General features: G+C 38.5%; 1 protein-coding gene across 14 annotated transcripts in view; it reads right to left on the bottom strand.

Moving 5' to 3' along the window:
* Nucleotides 1-20,885, bottom strand: part of RBMS1 (RNA binding motif single stranded interacting protein 1) — a 219,093-nt gene that overhangs the window by 37,366 nt on the left and 160,842 nt on the right. For all 14 annotated transcript variants that reach the window (XM_055291977.1, XM_055291978.1, XM_055291972.2 and 11 more), the window contains 2 exons: nucleotides 9,237-9,295; nucleotides 3,882-3,973 (listed from right to left, as the gene is read on the bottom strand). In XM_055291977.1, coding sequence (XP_055147952.1) covers nucleotides 3,882-3,973; nucleotides 9,237-9,295 — 151 coding nt within the window. The remainder of the gene's footprint in view (nucleotides 1-3,881; nucleotides 3,974-9,236; nucleotides 9,296-20,885) is intronic.

Raw genomic sequence — 20,885 nt, 5'->3', positions numbered from 1 at the left:
AGAGACTGAGAGTGAGCATTTATGGGGAGAGAAACACTGAAGCGTTCCAAGTCTCACCATGTGAATCGCTTTCCTCTCACCATCAGTCAAGCATGAGGGGGCGACCACTCAGGGAGCTTGATCTGTGTCTCAGGAACCTGAATGGATACAATAGATAGATGTCTAACTTAAAATCTAAGGGACTCTTCAAGAAAAAAGGCTGAAAGGCTGACAAGTATGGCTGGGAAGTAGCTCTCTCGTAAGGATGACTGGCAAAGGTAGATCAGATGTAGGCCACATAGGTAGAGTTGGCCCAGGGTTGTGTTAGATCCTCCCAAGAAGGCTGCTTCGAGGGGAAGAAATCCCAGCAGAAAGGGGCTGAAGATAGACCATTAGATTATCAGGAGCTGACCATGTTAACCTGAGGACATGTATTCTTTCACTTCAAGGAGTTATAGGAGAGAAAGATCAATTTAGGGAGGTGGGGATGGAGTTTGTTAAAGACCTCAGAAAATCAAAGCATTCCATGACAGAAAACATCAGCATGCTGCCTGGCTAGAGAAATCAACATCAGATAACCTCACTGTCAGGTCATCCTTTTCCAGCACACCATCCCTGGAGGGGTTAAATGAAGCCATGGCTAGTGAGCTGAAGGAAGAGTGAGAAAAACACAAGGTTTGGAAACAGGAAAGAAATTAATCATGTGCTCATCTCACTATAAGCTTGCTACTTGGAGCAGACCTAATCCAGGGAAGAGAGAAGCTTCAGCTGAAGATTCACTACATGATACTCAAAATTTTTGTCAAATAGACAGTATTGGAGTATTAAATTACAGGCATCACACTTAACATCATAATGTGTTCCTGAAAATCAGAAATTCAGCATCAAAATGTTAACCGAGAGCCTATTTCACATTGTTAAACAGGAAAAAATTATAATAATGTATTACACATCATAATCCTCAACCAAATTTTCTAAAATGTAACTATTTTATTTTCCTATTTTTCTATAATTCCCTAAAATGTAACTAAATACATTCATCATTACATCTGTCTCTGTATGTGTGTGCACACATATAACAAATGGTTCTGTTGGGATGGAAACACTGCTTCCTGATCACCAAATAATCAATACGGTTGTCAGCCAACAATTGCTTTTTAGGCTGTGATGTCTCTCTCAGCACCAACAATATCCAAGACACACATCCCTTATGTTGACTCTCAGCAGTTTTAAAAACATCTACATATGAGTCTGACATTCTATAAACTGTATTTGCTATGTAACTTGAGACTCTGACTGAAAATGTATTGAAACATATGTATGCTTCATGGAGTTTGGCTATGAAAAATTGAGGCATTCTACCAAAAACATATCAACCAGAAACACCTGAAACGAACGAAGCTGGGGGAACTTCTTGAAATAACGACAGTGGCTGCAGAAGTCGTGAGACTTGCCCTGGATTTTATCCAAAAGCAAGGAGCTTCAGTGAGTGCATTATTAATAGAACGGACAGTGGGGGAAAGAAGAAAGTTGTTTTCCGACTGTGCCCTAAAAGTCCTGCTTATACAATGCCAGGTTACCCATTGTTTACAGAACCAGATTAAACATTCTGCAAATCATTATGCAACATAGGTATCACATAGTCACAATAAACACATTTAAAACCTCACAATCACCATCTTTCAATAATGTCACAGAGAATCTCTATATGATGGACAAATAATCTGAAAACCATGGTACTCAATATTTACAGTTTCTGAGGCCAGGTGTGGTGGTTCATGCCTGTAATCTCAACACTTTGAGAAGCTGAGGTGGGCAGATTACTTGAGATCAGGAGTTCGAGACCAGCCTGGCCAACATGGCAAAACCGTGTCTCTACTAAAAATACAAAAATTATCCGGGCGTGCTGGCACGTGTCTGTAATCCCAGCTACTCGGGAGGCTGAGGCAGGAGAATCGCTTGAACCTGGAGGGGCAGAGGTTGCAATGAGCCAAGATTGTGCCACTGCACTCCAGCCTGGGTGACAGAGTGAGACCCTGTCTCAAAAAAAAAAAAAAAAAAAAAAAAATCTCTCTCTCTCTCTCTTTCTATATATATATATATAGTCCCTGTTTATTTTAACTTCTTACTCTGGAGTTTAAGAAAATCTAAAGTAAGTCCAACTCAACGCAAAGTTTTAAAAATATTAAATGGCAACGGCTACTTAGAAAGGCGATTCCTCTTACTAATTACTGAAATCTTTATGTTGATTCTTTCATTCAAAGTACATCTCTACACTATAGCTGCACACCGGTTTTTCAACATCCTTAAGGTCCTGGGAGGTAGCTTATCTGCTTACCAGAGTCCTTTAACTTCTATGTACCTTCTTATGTGTATGTAAATGCTTCTCAGGGAATAATTACGTGCTACAATTCAAAAGTAGCAGAAGACAGTATAAAATTACTTTCCTCTTTACTTGAAGAAGAAGCCAGATAATATAAAAGTATTGCTCTTTTAAAAAGAATACTCAAAAGATCAAACTGCTGAGTTTTGGGCTTGAAAATATTTTCTGTAGCAACTGAAGAATTCAGGTTTTAAAAAATTTACATAATTACACAGATGTCTTAATAACTGCATTGTAGGTAGTATGTATTATGATGTAATGCAAAATTACATTTGGGTAATAAAGACTGGGACATAAATGTCAGCTTATTCAACAGAGACTCCTAAATGTGTCTGGTGCATAATGGAATGTGTATTATAGAATGTAAGCACTTAAGAGATGCATGTCATTCCAGGTGTGACTCTCCTAATTGAGCCTTAGCTCTTTTAATAAAAAGGCCATGCCTGTTTGAAAGTGGGGTTGGGGGCAGATGCACAAGACAATCTAAGGTCCCTCCAGCTTTAGAATTATGACTGCACCTGAACTAGGGATTTAGATCATGTAAGGCCAACTTTTTCAAGGCCATCAAGTCTATCTAAGGCATCATTACTTTGGGAAGAGGGTCTGAGCATCTTAAACTAACTTTCAGGATGAACCTAATGCGAAGAGAAAGACACAATGACTGGCTGATCAACTCCATTTACATGCAGAAACTGTGATGTTCTAAGTCAAAACCATAGATGGAAACTACCATAATATGAAAGTTTTCAAGAAAAATGTACCTTATCAAAATTAACATCCATGTGTACTGTGCTAAAATACATATTAAGCATGAAACATGGTCTTCCATTTTATAATCCCCTAACATTCAAGCAAATTACTCACCTGAAGAAATTTTCAACAATATTGCTCATCTAAAATATGCTAAAAGTTCATCAGAAATAAGTTTTGAATAAAGTCATTATAGAACTACTATAAAGTAGATTTACATCCCATTAATAATAAATACCTAAAAATGTCTCACTATTGTACAGTAGAAATAGCATCTGTAGCCCACATGTGCATTAAAACTACTTGTTTTATTTGTATAATGTATGTGCCAGTTATATATATTTTTGAAATAGAATATGCTATATGCTATGCACAATTATCTTTTGAAACATGTCTAGAAGTGTATTCATTCCTTGGGCATTGACATTTAAATTTAAAAAGAAAAAAAAAAGTACAGATCTTAAAGACTCACAAATACCTGATTACCTGAGAAAATATGCTGCTATTTCTCAATTTACTTATGGGATTACATAATTTACTATGTAAATTTTACATATTTATAAATCTTCCTTCATAGATTAAGTTACAAGGAACAGTCCTCTGCACAATAGTGATCGTAGAGGCTGCGGAGGCACAGGACAAGTGTCCAGAAGGCGCTGTGCTGAATGGGATGAAGGGGAGATTGCAGATGCAGACAGAAAAAGCAGACCTGTCGGGCTTCACAACCAAAGCTGTGGAACAGAGAAGCAATTGCTGGCTCTCAACTCACCTTTGCCATTTGAGCTTGAACCCCACTGGCCTTCAGGGCAGACACAGCTTTTTGAGCTGCTGCAGGGCTGTCAAAGTCGACAAAACCATAACCTGAAATGCAAAAACACACTTAGTATTTAAGCCATTATTCTGTGGCTAGGTAAAGGGTAAAAGAACAGCTCTACATTGTTTCTGGTGCGGGCAAGAGAGATTAAAATGTCCTGAGGGACCCTCAGGCGTTAACAGCTGCAGGCCAGCAGCCTCCTGGGCCCTTCTTCCCTGTCATCTATCACTCGTCTATCACCAGCCAGACAAGCCTCCCTTCAGAGGGAGTTGGGGGAGTAAAGAACCAGCGTTTCCCTATTCGAGATTAAAAAAAAAAAAAAAAAAAAAGAGATCTTACGTGTCTTGTATTTACTGGGGGGAAAAAAGACATCTAAGTTGCCAACCAAGTTTAAAAAAAACAAATTAAAAAAAAAAGGAAGAAAAAAATCAACTTCAGGGAAATAGCTTTTTAATGATTCGGTAAGAAAGATGGAGCCATCCTACAGAGTTTACAAATGACAGAAACAAAAATTATGTTTATTTTGTAGATAAACTTGTATTTTTAAAAATTAGAATAAGTATAACTATTAGACACCCCCAAAATAAAATAATCTAAAGTTTAGTACTCGGTTAAAGGTATCATACTTATTTTCTTAAAATACAGCTCATCACACCCCTTCAAAATAAAGAAGAGCTGGGGAAAATGCCTCAAGACACCTAAAATATGTTTTGGCAGTTCATGTTCTAAAGTCTAAAAACAAAACATAACAAAACAAACACATAACCTCCTTAGAGATGCTCTGGTTCGAAGTTTCCTTATCCATAGCTTTACAAACATTTTTAATGAGCTGGTCATCTGTCTTCCCAGGCCACAACAAGTCAAAAGCAGAAAATTAGGGGAAAAGTGGGGCTGGGGTGATGGCAGGTCTGCTACAAAGTAAGTATATGAATGCGTCTAACAGTGAAAACTACTAACAAGCAACAAAAGAGAAAAACTATGCAAAGAATAGGACTTACACAGCATAAACATTAATAGCCTCATGAATCTCAATAGATCCCATGAGTATCATTGTATCAAAATAGAGAATCACAGACTTTTCACTGTGATAATTCTTAAGTTATTGAGAAAAGGGTCAAGTTATATTTAGTAGACTAAAGAAACGGTACCAGGCAAAATACCAGAGCCTTCCATGGAACTCAAACTAATTGTAAATGAGTAAGAATACTTTGCAAAAGAAAAGCATCATTGGAATGTTGTTTAGAAGAGGAGCCAGCCCTATCATTTACTTACAGAAATATTACTAAGTAGTAGTAATTTAGATAGTATGATACTAGTGACAAAATCAACATCAATAAAGTCAAACAGAAAGCTCAGAAACAACCCAAAGTCAGTTTTGCAGTATTACTACCAAAAATATTGCCTGGTAGCGAAATACGTTATGATGAGATGGAGCAGACTACTGACTACAGAAATAGATGTTTCAGGAGAGATGAATGTTAAAGCTGAAACAAGAAGCAGCTTCCTTATATATTACTTGGAATTGGGCTGAAATAAGGCTTAATTTGACTTAGATAGTAGAGAAATAGCCAGGCTGGAGAGCAAAAGGAAAAGGTTGATCTAGGTAAAACAAAGAATGCTACTCAACTGCCAGGTTAGAAATAAGGTTAAACCTATCTTGGATGTTTTTTTAGACATCTGTTGTCCATGCTAACATGCAACAAAGCTCTGTGGATACACACACAGGCATGTACATGCACATACTCTCTCTCTCATACAGTTTCAGCGGGTCATAAATGAGCACCCAGCTACAATGAAATGATACAGCAGCTTTTACTGATGGATATTTAAGTTTTTTCCCTTCAATTTTGCTATTGTCAACAAATTACAGTAAACAGAAGATCTCAATTTTGATGTTACTGTATTTGAAGTTACTATCAACTCAGGTAATATTTGCATTCTGCTATCTGTTATTTTCTTATAGAGAAATCCACAATGCTTGTATTTTAGTTAATTGTTTACATCCTCTTCTGGTCTTTCCCAATGCCTACCACACTATGGCTGTTTTATAACCATTTGCTGAAGACAAACATAATAGTTAAGTATGCAACCTTGTGCTCTTTCATGCTGTCTATCTGTATTACTTTCAAGTAAATAGGAGACAATATAAAATTTGAGTTATACTGACTCTATGGACTTGATTAATAAATAGGTGTATGGCTGGGCGCGGTGGCTCACGCCTGTAATCCCAGCACTTTGGGAGGCCGAGGCGGATGGATCACGAGGTCAGGAGATCGAGACCATCCTGGCTAACACGGTGAAACCCCGTCTCTATCAAAAATACAAAAAAAAAATTAGCCGGGCGAGGTGACGGGCGCCTGTAGTCCCAGCTATGCAGGAGGCTGAGGCAGGAGAATGGTGTGAACCCCGGGGGGCGGAGCCTGCAGTGAGCCGAGATTGTGCCACTGCACTCCAGCCTGGGTGAAAGAGCGAGATTCCTTCTCAAAAAAAATAAAAATAAATAAATAGGTGTGAAGACGTTTTTGAAGGTAGGGTTCACTAAATAACATGGCATCCTCTCACTGAGGCTTCCCAGGAGAATTCCTCTCAGGTTTCGGGACCAGGAATAGTTATGTTACTCCTGCTCTCCTCTCACATTGTGATGACTGAATCATGGGGAGAGCTATGTTTTCTATTTTTGCCTTGGCCAGTAGGAAACACAGGGACATTTGGTAATAACTTAAAGCTGCCCGCTTTTACCCTTATTTTTCCTGTTAGTCTAATTCATCCTGAAACTATTTTTGCTAATGTGTATAAGTGTTCTGGTCTTACATGCACTTCTGTAAGTATAAATAATGAATCAATCAATTTCATAACCAATCTTTTGTGAGCTTTTCTTTTTGTCCTGAACTGACATATTTACCAGTATTGGAAGGCTTATAAATGCCTTTTGTTGGCTAAACTTTTGAGAGAAATTGAAATGTAAAATAGCAACTAAATTGTGAATTTTAAAATTTAATAACTTAGGTACATGTTATTCTAATGTTTCCTTCAGCTTAATTCTCTTGAAAATACGTGTTCCAAAAATATGTTTTTTGGCAAAAAATGTTCTGTAACCCTCTAAGATCTCTCATTCCCATACATAAAGTCCTTTGATCTGCTTAATTTCAAAAAATAAGTACATAACACAAGTACCTTTCATTTATATTAGTATTCTATAATCTTTTATGCATTTATTTATTTATATTCATTTATCAATCAGTCATCTATATGCCTATGTATCTACCTATCACATCAAGTTATCTTGGATAACATGTTATCTAACTTTATTACGAGTTAAGTTAAGTGTTATTTCTTCTCATTTGTCCTGAAATTACTTTTTACTTGCTTCTAGGATTTTATAAACCCACTCTTACTTACCCTCTCCACTCATTCACTCACCCACCGTCTCAACCCACCAGATAATCTGTTGACACCTATTGCTGGGAGGCTTTTGTGAAGCAGAGAGCCCTAGAAGGTTTCTATTACTGCCCACACACCCAAAAACAGTGTCTCCCAGAAACCACTTTAAAGGAAGGTCTCCAGGAGACTTCTTGTATCTAAAATAAGTTCTGAATTAGTCCTACCCTTACAAGTCCATAAATCTCTCTACTATGGACCCTTACCAACTGTTAAGGGTTTGTATTATGACAACATCTTAGATTTAGCATTAGTTTATTTTTTACCCATACCTTTTCTAGATCATGTAGAGCACTTTGAGGAATTTTGGCTTCTATGGAATAGGTTGCTTTTGGAGCAGAGTGTAAAATAGTGTGGCTTTCAGTTCAGGGATGTGGTGAAGCATTCAACCTCTAGGTCCTTTCTTTTACTTAATTAGGGCAGCTCTGCTTTTTAACACATTGAGCCGACATGTAAGATTTCTTTTGGGGTGGGGAAGAAAAAGAGAGGAGGTAGGGTATGGATAAAACCACTTGTCTACTCTGATTTCTCTCTAGTTTCAAAGTGATGTTGGTGATCAGCCTCCTATTTTTATTCCTGCAAGTCTATTTTTCTTTATAAAACCAAAAGATTTTTCTTCTGTGTCTCTGCTCTCCCAAATCATTTACAAATGTTAAATAAGACTAACCTTGGAAACTAAGTATATGCATTTCAGTCTACAATTTGACTCTCTCTAGTTTAATTCATTTAAAATATTTATTGGGTACCACTCTACATAAAGCATGCTCTATTCACTGTCCCAAGGCAAAATTGCCTTAATGTGCCATGTTGATTAAACATGAGCTTAGCTATTTGCTACAATAGCTCCTTTAAATTTAGGCACTTTGAAGAAGAGACAGAAATACAATGAACCACTTCAAGTCTAGATTAAAGGAAATGCTTGGCTTATAAGGAGAGGCCCCTACCATAGGGTTCATTTATGTTCTCTGCCTTTTTCAGATTGTGCTGAGCCACTGCCCTGTCACCACTACTTGAAAAACTGGGGTCTAATTAATGAGGAGATTTGCCTTCTCTGCCTATTCCTGTCAACTTATTTCAATTCATAGGGTCAGTAGTTAGATTCAAAGTCAGCTGACTCTATTCTTCCCTTTTCCTAGAAATCACATGCCTATTGTTAAGATGCTGGATCATTAAAAGTCAGAACCACAGAGCATCAGTGCTGCCTACTGTAGACGCCTCCTTTTCCAGCTCATGGGGCTGGATGAGCTCATCCTAATTACATGGAAAACTGAAGGTCAGTGCATCAAATTAATGCAGCAGCATATTTCAAAGGGGTGCATGACCTCCCCTCCCTATTACAATTTGGTCAGTGAAAATGGTTGTCTCCTCCCCGCTGCCAATATTGTCAACAGGCATTCAGCAGAGAACAATTGCGAGTATTGAAACATGTAATTAAGTACGCTTAAAACTACTCTATTCTAATTAATAGAGCCAATTTGCACAATATGTAATCTTTTCAGTTCTTTAGTACAGTCCAATGGTCTTCAGTAAGCAGCTCTAATCTCCTCAGGCTCAGGAAAGAAAAGCTATTTTCTAACTCTACTCCCCTTTTAAAAGCAAGGGCTAAATGCCAACCCGTATTTTGCATGTTAACTCTACTGGCGTCAAATCTGGAATTCTGGCAAACTGCTAGCTGCTGTTGGGTTTGTAGCCAAAACCCAACCAGGGACAAATGTAAGTAATATGCTGACACTGTGCAAGACAGAAACTGGGTGATATATAAGATCTGGTTTTTAATAAAACGAAGGTGGTTCTGAAACCAAAGATCAGGTTTTAAATTCCATCATTTTTCTAAAGCTATCATTTACCAAATAACTAGCCAAGAAAACATACCTTTGCATTTGTTCGTTGTCTTATCCAAAATTGCCTTTGTGGAGACTATTTTCCCATATCTAAAAAAAAAAAAAAAAAAAAAAAAAAGGAAAAAAGAAAAGAAAGAAAAAGAAGTTATAAGGAACCCTTATTAATGCCTAAATCCAAAGAACACACATCCTTTTCAAACATCTGCAAACTTTAGAGTACAAAATGTTCTTCACTAAGAGACAGGAAATGAGAATTCTAAACTCAAAACTGAAAAAAAGGGAATGGTTAGGCCTCTTGTTTGAATTGTGGGATTGCAGTTTGGAGTTCAACTCTGAAGAAATCAGGTACTTACCTGACAATCTTAGGACAGAAACATGGGATGTGGGCTCTATACAAAGTATTTTCTTCTAATAACAGTGTATCAGTGTAAAATACAAAGCCAAATGCAAGGTTACAGAATTCTAACAGGAAAGTACTGTCCTATGATCCATACAGCTTTTATGAAATAGTAACAGGGGAAAGCTGCTTGCATTATTCTATTCATTTTCGTTCTGTGGACAGCATTGCAAGGCTCCGTATCGCCACAGAAGGGCAGGTGTGCGCGCATGTTTATGTTTAGCACACTTAATGGTGTCAAACAGATCCTTTTTACTGAGGACTTTTATAACTGTTCATAAATACACTTATTTACACCACTTGTAACTCAGTAATAATTATACAGTAAACTCACTAACTTTGTGTGCATGCACATGTGTCTAAGAAACGGACAATCAAGAATATAATGAAGAAGAATATAAGAATTAATCAGGGATTAATCATTAATTTTATGAAGTTTCTATGAGAAATATGTTCAAATTCCTTTATGTGCCATAGATGCTGGGGAATATAGGAAAAATTAAGAACATTAAAATTTAGCATACTGCTACTGAAAACGAAGCGACAGTATAATGTAAATATGAACTGAACCCCACACTCTCCATAGTGGCCATACTATAAGGAAAAGCACTGTTATCTATGCTTGCCTTCTAAAAATTGAGGAAAAAAAATTTTGAAAGATAACTTTTAAAACTGTTTCTTAAAAATCAAAGTAAGGCTGGGCACGGTGGCTCACACCTGTAATCCCAGCACATTGGGAGGGCGAGGCAGACGGATCACTTGTGGCCAGGAGTTCGAGACCAGCCTGGCCAACATGGCAAAACCTTGTCTCTACTAAAAATACAAAAATTAGCTGGGTATGGTAGCGCATGCCTGTAGTACCAGCTACTTGGGAGGCTGAGACAGGAGAATTGCATGAACTGGGGAGGCGGAGATTGCAGTGAGATGAGATCGCACCACTGCACTCCACCCTGGGCGACAGAGCGAGACTCCATCTCAAAAACAAAACAAAACAAAACAAATCAAAGTAAGACTCTGGGAAATGCAAGTAACTTACTTGATGCATCTGAGTCTCACGTTTCCTCATTTCCTAGACGTTAACTTCAAAAATTCCACATTTGCTCTACTTTAATTTTCTCATGAATGATTTTGACGACTAAAAAGCATATTAAAATTTTTAGGAAATGGAAGTATTTTGTAGCATTTTAAACCATTGTGAGTATTACACACTTGTATTTTATGCATTGAAACAAGCTGAAATATATTTATCTAGAAGAAAAAAAATGGCTTGAGTCACTTCTCTCCTTCAGTTAATCTTCCTTATGTTCACTCTGTGTAATCATGTAATCAAATGATTACTAACTAGGCATGAAAGTAAAGATAATTTCAGGTTCAAATGACAATTACATCTAAGAGGCATAATGCTGCACAAACACCTTCAATTCCCTGTTGAGATTCTGAGCATTTTAACAATATTAACACAGATCACTAGGCTTACAAAGAAATAATCTGTAAAAATCTACAAATGAGAAAAAAATAAGTGATTTAAAGACAACCTTTCAGCAACCATCTATCTACCTAGGTTATATGCTTGATATTTACCAGCTCCTATCGTTTGAATATTTCACCCATCCAAATCTCATGTTGGAATATGATTCCCAGCTGAGCATGGTGGCTCATGCCTGTAATCCCAGCACTTTGGAAGGCCAAGGCCCGCGGATGGCTTGAGCCCTAGAGTTTGAGACCAGGCTGGGCAACATGGCAAAACCCCGTCTCTACCCTCCCAAAGCACAAAAATTGGCTGGGCATGGTGGTGCAGGGCCTATTGTCCCTGCTACTTAGGAGGCAGAGGTGGGAGGGTCGCTTTAGCCTGGGACGCAGAGGTTGCAGTGAGCCGTGATCTCGTCACTGCACTCCAGCCTGGGTGACAGAGTGAGACCCTGTCTCAAAACAAAACAAAACAAAACAAAAACTCCCAATGTTGGAGATCAGGCTTACTGAGAGGTGTCTGGGTCGTGAGGGTGGATCCCTCATGAATAGCTTGGTGCCATCCTTGTGGTAGTGAGTTCTTGCTCCATTAGTTCCGGTGAGAACTGGTTGTGCAAAGAGCCTGGCACCTCCTCCTCTGTTTTCTCTCTTTCTCTATGTGATCTCTGCACACACCTTCTCCCCTTTGCCTTCTGCCAGGAGTGGAAGCTTCCTGAGGCCCTCACAAGCAGCAAGCGCTGATGCTGTGTTTCTTGTACAACCGGCAGAACTACGAACCAAATAAACCTTTTCTTTTAACAAATTACCTAGCTTAAGTATTCCTTTACAGGAACACAAAAGATGGACGAAGACACCAGGACTCTCTCGTGTGCACAAGTCCTTGACAAAAGCACTTTTAGATTGTATCCCTGCTTCATACTTTTCCAAAAGCAGGGGGGACGGTAGGTATGACTCCAATTTGGGGTAAGGAGATTGAGAGTCACAGTGATTAAGAGACTGCTTGAGCTCTCAGAGTTCAGGGCATTTTGTAAACCAAACAGAAGAAAGGCTATTTAGGAGAAGGAAGGTAAAGGGTTGGCCTTTGACACTTCTAGTTCTGCTTTCAACATTTAATGATGGGAAAGACAGGAAAAGGCATGGAGAAAGGGGAATGAGGAAGTAGGCAAAGAGAAAAGGCTCAGTAGTGCTGAATGCAAGCCACACCACACCCTCTCTCAGCTTGTTTGCTACATCTGGCATGAGTCCGCTATGCCAGTGCACCTCCCTTCTCTGTGGCAGGTACTCCCCCATCTCATTCCATCTTTCACAGCCCTCTTTCAGGGGTTCCTTGCCCATTCAGCTTCCTCTTCTCTCTCCTTAACTAAGTACTTTCATCAAGTTTAATATTTGGTCTTCAACTGTTCCTTCTCTTAGGAAATTCATTCAGTGCCATGGTTTTAATGAATGAATCTCCTCTTATGCTGCTCAGTTCTTCCTTGTGTGTGTATGTGTTTTTTTAAAACTCACCAAAGCTTTGGTTTTTCTCTCCTCCTCTTTCTACTTAAATACCTTAATATTTTATTAGGATTCTTAAATATCTAGTGAAATATTTAAGTCGTGAAATATCAAGCCCACCACTTTCTAAATCTCATCTTCAATAGAATCCCAAACATGGCTTTCCCTGTCTCTCTCCATACCTCTTTTCATTCACTAGCACTCTCACTCCCCCAATCTCCTACCAAGCTCGGGGTCCTTGTGCCATCACTAACTCAGTAATTCCTGAATCCAGGTGATCAATAACTCTTCCGAATTTTGTCTTTGATATGTTTCCAATATTCACTTTCTCCCTTCACTGTTCCTAGACACATGCAAAAAACACATAATAGTTCTCCCTGCATCCAGCTTTTCAACCCTGTCTGTTGCATTAATTCACCTTAAATACCACTTTAAACATCTCTCCATTACCCTATTCTACCCATGCTTGAACTTGAAGAACCTGTTCAAACATTATCTTTTCCATGAAACTATCCCTAATCTCTTCAACTATTTAGTTGGCTATTTCCTAAGAAACTAGAAAGGGCATTACATTTGTTGACTTCCTACTTATGTCCTAGACACTGTGCCAGATGCTTCGCATGTATGCTCTTATTTAACTTCACAACAATCTTATGAGGTAGGTGTTATTATTCCCATTTGTGCATATGAGAAAACGAAAAGCTCATACAAGTTTTGAGCATTACATCTTGCCTGAAATCCCAGAGCTCACAAATGAGTAAATTTTCATGGCAACTTATCAATGAAATGATTTTGAGAAACAATGCCCTCTGAGTATGGAAGAAGAAGGGTAATGGAAGGTCTGTACGGTACTCAAATATTCATTTTCCAAGCACAGGAAATTTTTTACTCATTTGTTTTAAACATAAGAAATAAACACGTGGCTTATGGTTGAAAGAGGGATAACAAGACAGGATGGTGAGTACAAAAAGAGTGATTTCTGACATTTATCAGTTTTACTTTCTATTGTGGTTTTCCTTGCAAGTTGTGGAGTAAGACTGAAAGACAGTGATTTCACAGAACATCAGAAAACAGATTCCACTCTGTCTGTGGGGCAGCTGCATACTGGCCTTCTGCAAACAAGTGGCACAGGAAGCTGCTTATCTGGATTTACCTAAGGTGCTGAAGGGCTTCCCTTTCCTAAAATATTCTTCTTTTGGGCTGTCCACTCAATTATACCACTTCTAGCACAAGAGGCTCCCATTAAAATACAGACCCCAGAACTGGAAGATGCAACCCTTGAAATCCATCAGGCCCTAGCTAACTTAGCTCCTCAGTGGGCAACTTGGATATCTTATTGCAGCAATGGAGTATAGAACCCGTAGCTTTTGATGTCATGACAAAAGGGCCAGGAAAGGTGCAGATCTAGAATATGAGGAGGAGCCATGTATCAAATGGCACCTCAGGGACTGGGATAAGGAGTGGGAGGGTTCACAGCAGTCATCATCTCTCTCTACTCATTTTACTTGCAGTAAGATTTAAAGTGAGGGGTGAGGGGGAGCTGTTACAGTTAACATTTAATCTAATACTGTTGTCAATCACCAATGCCTGTAAGACTAACAGACATCTGGGTACAAATTCATAAAGCAACCAGATCTTCACCTCCCCTTGCTCCTATCTGTAGCTTAATTTTTTTTTTTTTTTAAATCATCGGCCAGGCATGGCTCACACCTGTAATCCCAGCACTTTGGGAGGCTGAAGTGGGCGGATTGCCTGAGCTTAGAAGATCGAGACCAGCCTGGGCAACGTGGCAAAACCCCCTCTCGACAAACAATACAAAAATTAGCTGGACGTAGTGGTGCGCGCCTGTAGTCCCAGCTACTTAGGAAGCTGAGGTGGGAGGATCACTTGGGCCTGGGAGGCAGAGGTTGCAGTGAGCCAGGACTGTGTCACTGCACTCCAGCCTGGGTGACAGAGTGAGACCCCCTGTTTAAAAAAAAATCACTGTTACGGAATAGGGACATATGATGTACTAGGAGAAACAGGCCTCCTGACTGGTGGAATTCACACTCTAAGGACACTAAGAAAGTGCATGACCAAACAGCATGGTGTAGAATTTTATGAAAAAAAATAAATAAATAAAATAAATGTGACTATGAAGATTCTTTGGATTTCATCTGGCTTCAAAGTAACTGGGTTAGACCACAGCCCCACCTACCCAGATTATAATATTCTTCGCTAAAGTAGATAATCCACTCCAGAGCAAGCTCTGACAGTAAAAAGATGAAGAGCAATTAAGAGACATGACGATATAATAATATGAATTTCAAAGGGAGAGGATAACAGGTAAAAGCTCATGTTCAAACCTCTTGGCCCAAGTGAACTTGGCTAATAAAACCTTTTGCTTAGAATTTACTAAAACTTCTTTAGTTTGCACCACAGTTTCACTCATTTCTTTCTTTCCATTTAGATCTCCTCTTTCATCTGCTACAATATAAAATTTAGGTATATCTCAGTTTGCACTTAGTATATAAAGCTTAATTTTCTCCTCTGCCTCCATCACTTAGTTCCTCCTAAATTCTACCTTTTTGGTAATTTATATTACAAAAGAAACACAAGCTTATTGTAATTAGAAGACAAAGAAAAGTAGGTTGAACAATTAAAATCACCTGAAGTCCTAATTATTGGTGCATATCATTATAGACTTTATCCACTGGCACGTACAAATATATAAACGTATGTGTGCGCGCGCGAGTGCGCGCGCGCACACACACACAAATTTTCCTGTGTGCTAGGGAACGTGCAGCTTTTGAAGAGTCCCAGTTACAAGCCAAAGCTCTGGAGAGTGGCGTCCACTCCAACCACCACCAACAGATGGCGACAATGGTTGTTAAGTTATTTTAATATTGGTCATTTCAGTTGTAAATTCATTTAAGGCACATGGGGTCATTTGCAGTGCTTGTGCTAGTTTTAGAATGTTTTATGAACATTATTAAACCTGAAAACACAATGGATGTGTTTAAAACAACAGTAAAAAAAAGTGATATGTATAAACAAAAAAGATACTTTAACTTTGAGAAAGGGCAGAATATTGCTCATGCATATAGGATGATAGTTTTCATAATAACTGCTCCTGAAGGACAAACAGGGATTCAGACATCCCGTAAAAGATGCTGTGCCTATGTATATGATCATAATTAGCAAGTAGGAGGGACAGGGGATTGAAATGAGAAAAAGAAGAGAAAAATAAAACATCAACATCAGAAAACGTATGACCTCGTGAGTTAATTCAGGAGAATAATAAAAGTAATTACTTACAAGTATACAGTTCCTACTCTACGCCAGGCACTATACTAAGCAATATATATACACTAAGCAATATATACATACACACTAAGCAATATATATATACACATATATATATGCCAATTATTTTAATCTTCATAATCTTTTGGGGAGGTGGAATATTACTCCTACTTTGTAGATGTGAAACTCAGGAGCAGAATCAGTAAGGGACGTATTCAAGGTTACACAACTAAGTAGCAAAGATGGGAGGTAGAACGTTTGCTTTGGAGTTTAAAGGCCAAGCATGTTGACAGCTGTAGAAACTTGGGTCACCAACAACAGATTGTTCCACAGATTGAAAATAATTCCCAGTTTGACTCTGCACACAGCTCCAAAAGAGTAAGGAGATGAGGGGTGGACTCTGTAATTGCTAAGGTCCTTAAGACAGATGCTGATGACATTCAGGAAGAAGTTACCTGCCTAAAGACCTTCTGGATACATGACATTGGTCTATCTTGGAATAACATGTCCAGTAGAGCATATACCTCAGTGAGGGGGTGGCAGGACTGGCTTTAAAGCTTAAAAGGAATAACTAATGTATCTATTTAAGGGAAATGAATTTGAGGACTACAAGCCAACCCCCCTCTTGTTATTTTGGAGCTGCTGGGAAAAAAGAAAAAATACAATACATGCCCTCACACATATACACACAGATGAATGCAGTTTTTTTTTTTTTTTTTTTTTTTTTTTTTTGAGACAGAGTCTTGCTCTGTCGCCCAGGCTGGAGTTCAGTGGCGCGATCTCGGCTCACTGCAAGCTCCGCCTCCCGGGTTCACGCCATTCTCCTGCCTCAGCCTCTCCGAGTAGCTGGGACTACAGGCGCCCGCCACCACGCCCGGCTAATTTTTTATATTTTTAGTAGAGACGGGTTTCACCGTGGTCTCGATCTCCTGACCTCGTGATCCGCCCGCCTCGGCCTCCCAAAGTGAATGCAGTTTTCTAACTCACTTTTTTGGCTGCTTTGTTTTTTCAATGGCCTCCCAGACAAAGGGGATTTCTGAAAATTTGCTTTAGCTCTTTCAACAGTGGTTGGATAGGGGAAGGAACACAAAGTATACATTATGTCCGTTTAGCAAATAAAGTTTTTTGGAGAATGAGGCCTAAAAATAGTAGAAAGAGTCATTACCCATGTTATTCCGAATTCTCACTACCTGGAATAATTCAGCTGGTTATATTTCCTTTATTTACTTGGTATGTAAAGTGGTATTTGGAGATGAGATAGAAGATGTAAAAATTTATTAGGCAATCAAAATCAAATAAACTTTATATGACATTTACCTCTTTGCCCTGATGATTTTCAATGTTTCTACTTTCAAGACACAAAAATTAAGGGTATAGAAAGATATTCCCCATTTCATTTGGTTGTTCTGGCCTAACTCTTACATTAGATAACTGCCCCTTCCACTTGTGTCATATGGCTGAGTGTACCTTTGTGAATAAAAGATTCCTGGTGTATGTAGAACAGGAAGCTACATCTTATGCAGCTGGAATTGAAGCCAGGGTTTAAAGGAGAATGCTTGGCAAGAAAAGCTACTGCAGACCTGTAGGTCAGAAACAACTGAAAACCAGGCACTGAAGGTGAAGGGATTACAGGAAAGATAAGTACAGTCAAGAAAGGAGAGATCAAACCAAGAAATCAATCACAAATATTTATAGCATGTTTACAGTATGCCCTTTCAAGGCCTATGAAAAATACAGCAGATGCCACACCTACCATTAAGGAGGACAGTCCTTTGGGGTATGTAAAAAACTTTTAATACTAAAAAATAACTAAAAATATGAGACCCTGTATGATGGATGCTAAATGAAGGAGGCATAAACATAGAAGGAAGGTCAGGTTGAGTAAGAAAAACTGGGGAAAACAAAAATCTAGGTGGGCTCTGTAGGACAATAAAGAATCTAACGCAAACCTATGTAGTAAGTTTATGGAAGCTTAAGTCTTCAAAGGTCTTGGAGGACTCTGCATTCTAAGAAAAGGACACAGAGAACAGAATGAGGCTGGAGGATTTGGAACTGTAGAATGAAATCAGAAGAGCAATTATTTTAGTAAGATTAACGAAAATTTTTGTCCAGAATTAGCAGAGAGAGATGCCACATTTTATTTATTTTCTTGCTTTTTGTACTTTGGCAATAACACTTAAGTTCAAGAAATTACAATGAGGGATGACGAGATGGAGGGGGTGAATGGAAAGGCTCTATACGGCAGGAGAGATTAAAGACAAAGGATTTCTTTGAAGAAGTCTTAAATGCTTAACTTGACATCTGAGAAAAATAATCCATGGTATCTGTGCAATGGAAAGCCAGTGGCTTGTCTCTGTGAATTTAGAAGATGGGGAAAAGGAATCACAAAGTTCACTTTTCTGAACTGTCCTGGAAAGGAAAACAATTTCAGCTCCAGCCACAGATGCAGAGCCTGCAGATTTTTTTTTTTTTTTTTTGAGACAGAGTCTTGCTCTGTCGCCCAGGCTGGAGTGCAGTGGCACAATCTCGGCTCACTGCAAGCTCCGCCTCCCGGGTTCACGCCATTCTCCTGCCTCAGCCTCTCCGGGTAGCTGGGACTACAGGCGCCCGCCACCACGCCCAGCTAATTTTTTGTATTTTTTAGTAGAGGCGGGGTTTCATTGTAGTCTCGATCTCCTGACCTCGTGATCCGCCCGCCTTGGCCTCCCAAAGTGCTGGGATTACAAGCGTGAGCCACTGCGCCCGGCCGAGCCTGCAGATTTGAGGTGATTTAGCAGAAGTTCAGACAATTCTCATGTGGTCTAACTCTCAGCCAGCCTAGCTGCCTTACAGCATGTGAGCTGATGAAGAATGAATTGCAGAGGCATTGGGACAAAGTTAACACATTTTTTCAAGAGAAGATACAGACATTTACATACTTGATTTTTCATAACTTTGAAATTTTCAGATCAACACATCCTTTGAGTACAAATGAAACTGGTCATCTCTACACAGATTTTGAGACTAATAACCTTTTCTCACTAAATTGAGAACCATTGCTGTTAATGTCTTACTAACATTCCTGGGTGAATCCATTATAAATAGTATATAAAGGTAACAATTGATGCTGTTTACTGTATGTATAACTTGGACTAAAAAGTTCATATAAAACACTAAAACTACCTCATTAAAAATTGCTAAAATGCATTTTTTTGCCATAGTCTATGAAAAACTTATAACCTCTCTTCTAAATAAAAGAGCTTTATTTAGACATAATTTATTTAGACACAGCATATTATAAAGCACTTGATTTATTACACAGACTTCCTATTACAGTTTAGTATCAAGTCTATTATGATCTGTAATCAAGGTAAAGTAGCTTTACATTATTTTATGGTCTTTTAAGAGCACATTGCACACAAAAGGTCATTTACATTATCTTATGACAGTATTTTTACCACAAGTCACTGTGCTGCAGCACTTAAGGATGCAGTCACAGATGGCCAGACCCAAATTAGTGCTACCGAGTACTAATATGTCAGAGGAAAATAATATGTGCCGAAAATGAAATCCAGAATTTTGCAAGTAAAATGTATATTATCTATCATAAAAATGAATCCCTAAATGTCTCAAACACTGATTAATGTCCAACTTTTAAAGCAAAGGCAATTTGATTATAGAAAGTGGCCTTTTATTTCTGAATTGAATTTATGAACTGACAATAATTATTTCTTAAACTTTCTTCCTCTCCCACCAAAACCTGTAATGTATTTTCTTTGCTTTGACAGTGTCACCTTTGTGTTTATATACTACTTAACTTTACTGAAACATAAGGAAGACAATGTTATAATGGAAAGAAGACAGAGTTGCCACCAGAGAGACCATATCAAGTACTGATATGGCCAATGGGCAGCCCTGTGACTCTGGTGTAGTTAGTTGCCTGGCCTCAGGATCCTCATCTGTAAAGTGGTATGATAATATCTTCCTCACAGCACTATTAGAAATGACCAGTACGGTGCCTGACATATAATGAATATTCAATGACTAATAAATGTTATTCTTTTCTCCCATACCCTTCAATTAAGGGCACTTCTAATTCTAATTACTTGAGACTTGAGAGCATTTACCTAGACTACCTTCTTACCCTAATATGAATGTGATCCAATGTGGCAAAATGTTGGGAAAAGAGAGATCCAACTTTTTTGTAACTTTTCAGCACAGTTTTTTTTTCCATATTGTAACCTCTCAACATACATTGGTTTGAGTGAATAAAATATAAACATGTAATATGATTTTCCCCCCAAAAGTGCTTGGTGTGGGGAATTGGCAGCAGTGAGGAGAAGGGAAATACATTTTGCCTTAGAAAATGAGTATGACCTTATATTTTACGCCAATTTAGCTCATAAAATCGCAGGAGGGAAGCAAGGCAATTTAGGAACTTAAAATGGAATTAAAAATTAGCACCCTCCCCCTGCCCCCAACACTGCAGAAACAAAACTATACGGGGCCGGGGCGGGGCGGAACACGCGCAAAAAAACCAGAAAGGCTTTCATTCCTAAATTATTTTTCAAATGTCTCTAAAGTTGTCACTCCTTTTAAAGTAAATCATACAACTGGAAATCTTACACACACATACACAACCAGATAACTGTGTCAGAATCTGTAGAAAGTGAATGCATTAAACTCTAACACTGAAAACTAGAAATGACTGCTTCATTCAAAACAAGAACAGTGTGACAGAGAGTAAAAGTAAACATCCTCTCTGAAGCAAAAGTTATCTGAAGCTATTAAAACAGTGTGCAAAATTACCTAGAAATTTCTCTTGATTCTGATACAAGCTAAAAAGGCAAGAGTCAAATTGGACATTTCTTCGACTGAACACTAACATTGGCTTTGATCCAAAACACTCCACCAGCATATTGATTTTCAAACGTAGTCCATCCTTTTCTCAAGTAATAAATCCTGACTGCCCTGTGACCTTGAAAAGCCAGTCTGAAGAACAGACTGACAAGGAAAATGATATCTATTTTACTCACTTCAGCTCTAAAAAATTTGGGG

This window comes from Symphalangus syndactylus, chromosome 9 (assembly GCF_028878055.3).
Source record: "Symphalangus syndactylus isolate Jambi chromosome 9, NHGRI_mSymSyn1-v2.1_pri, whole genome shotgun sequence".
NCBI classification, from domain to species: domain Eukaryota; kingdom Metazoa; phylum Chordata; class Mammalia; order Primates; family Hylobatidae; genus Symphalangus; species Symphalangus syndactylus.
The sequence above is the reverse complement of the archived record's forward strand: the minus strand, read 5'-3'. Positions and strand labels throughout refer to the sequence as shown.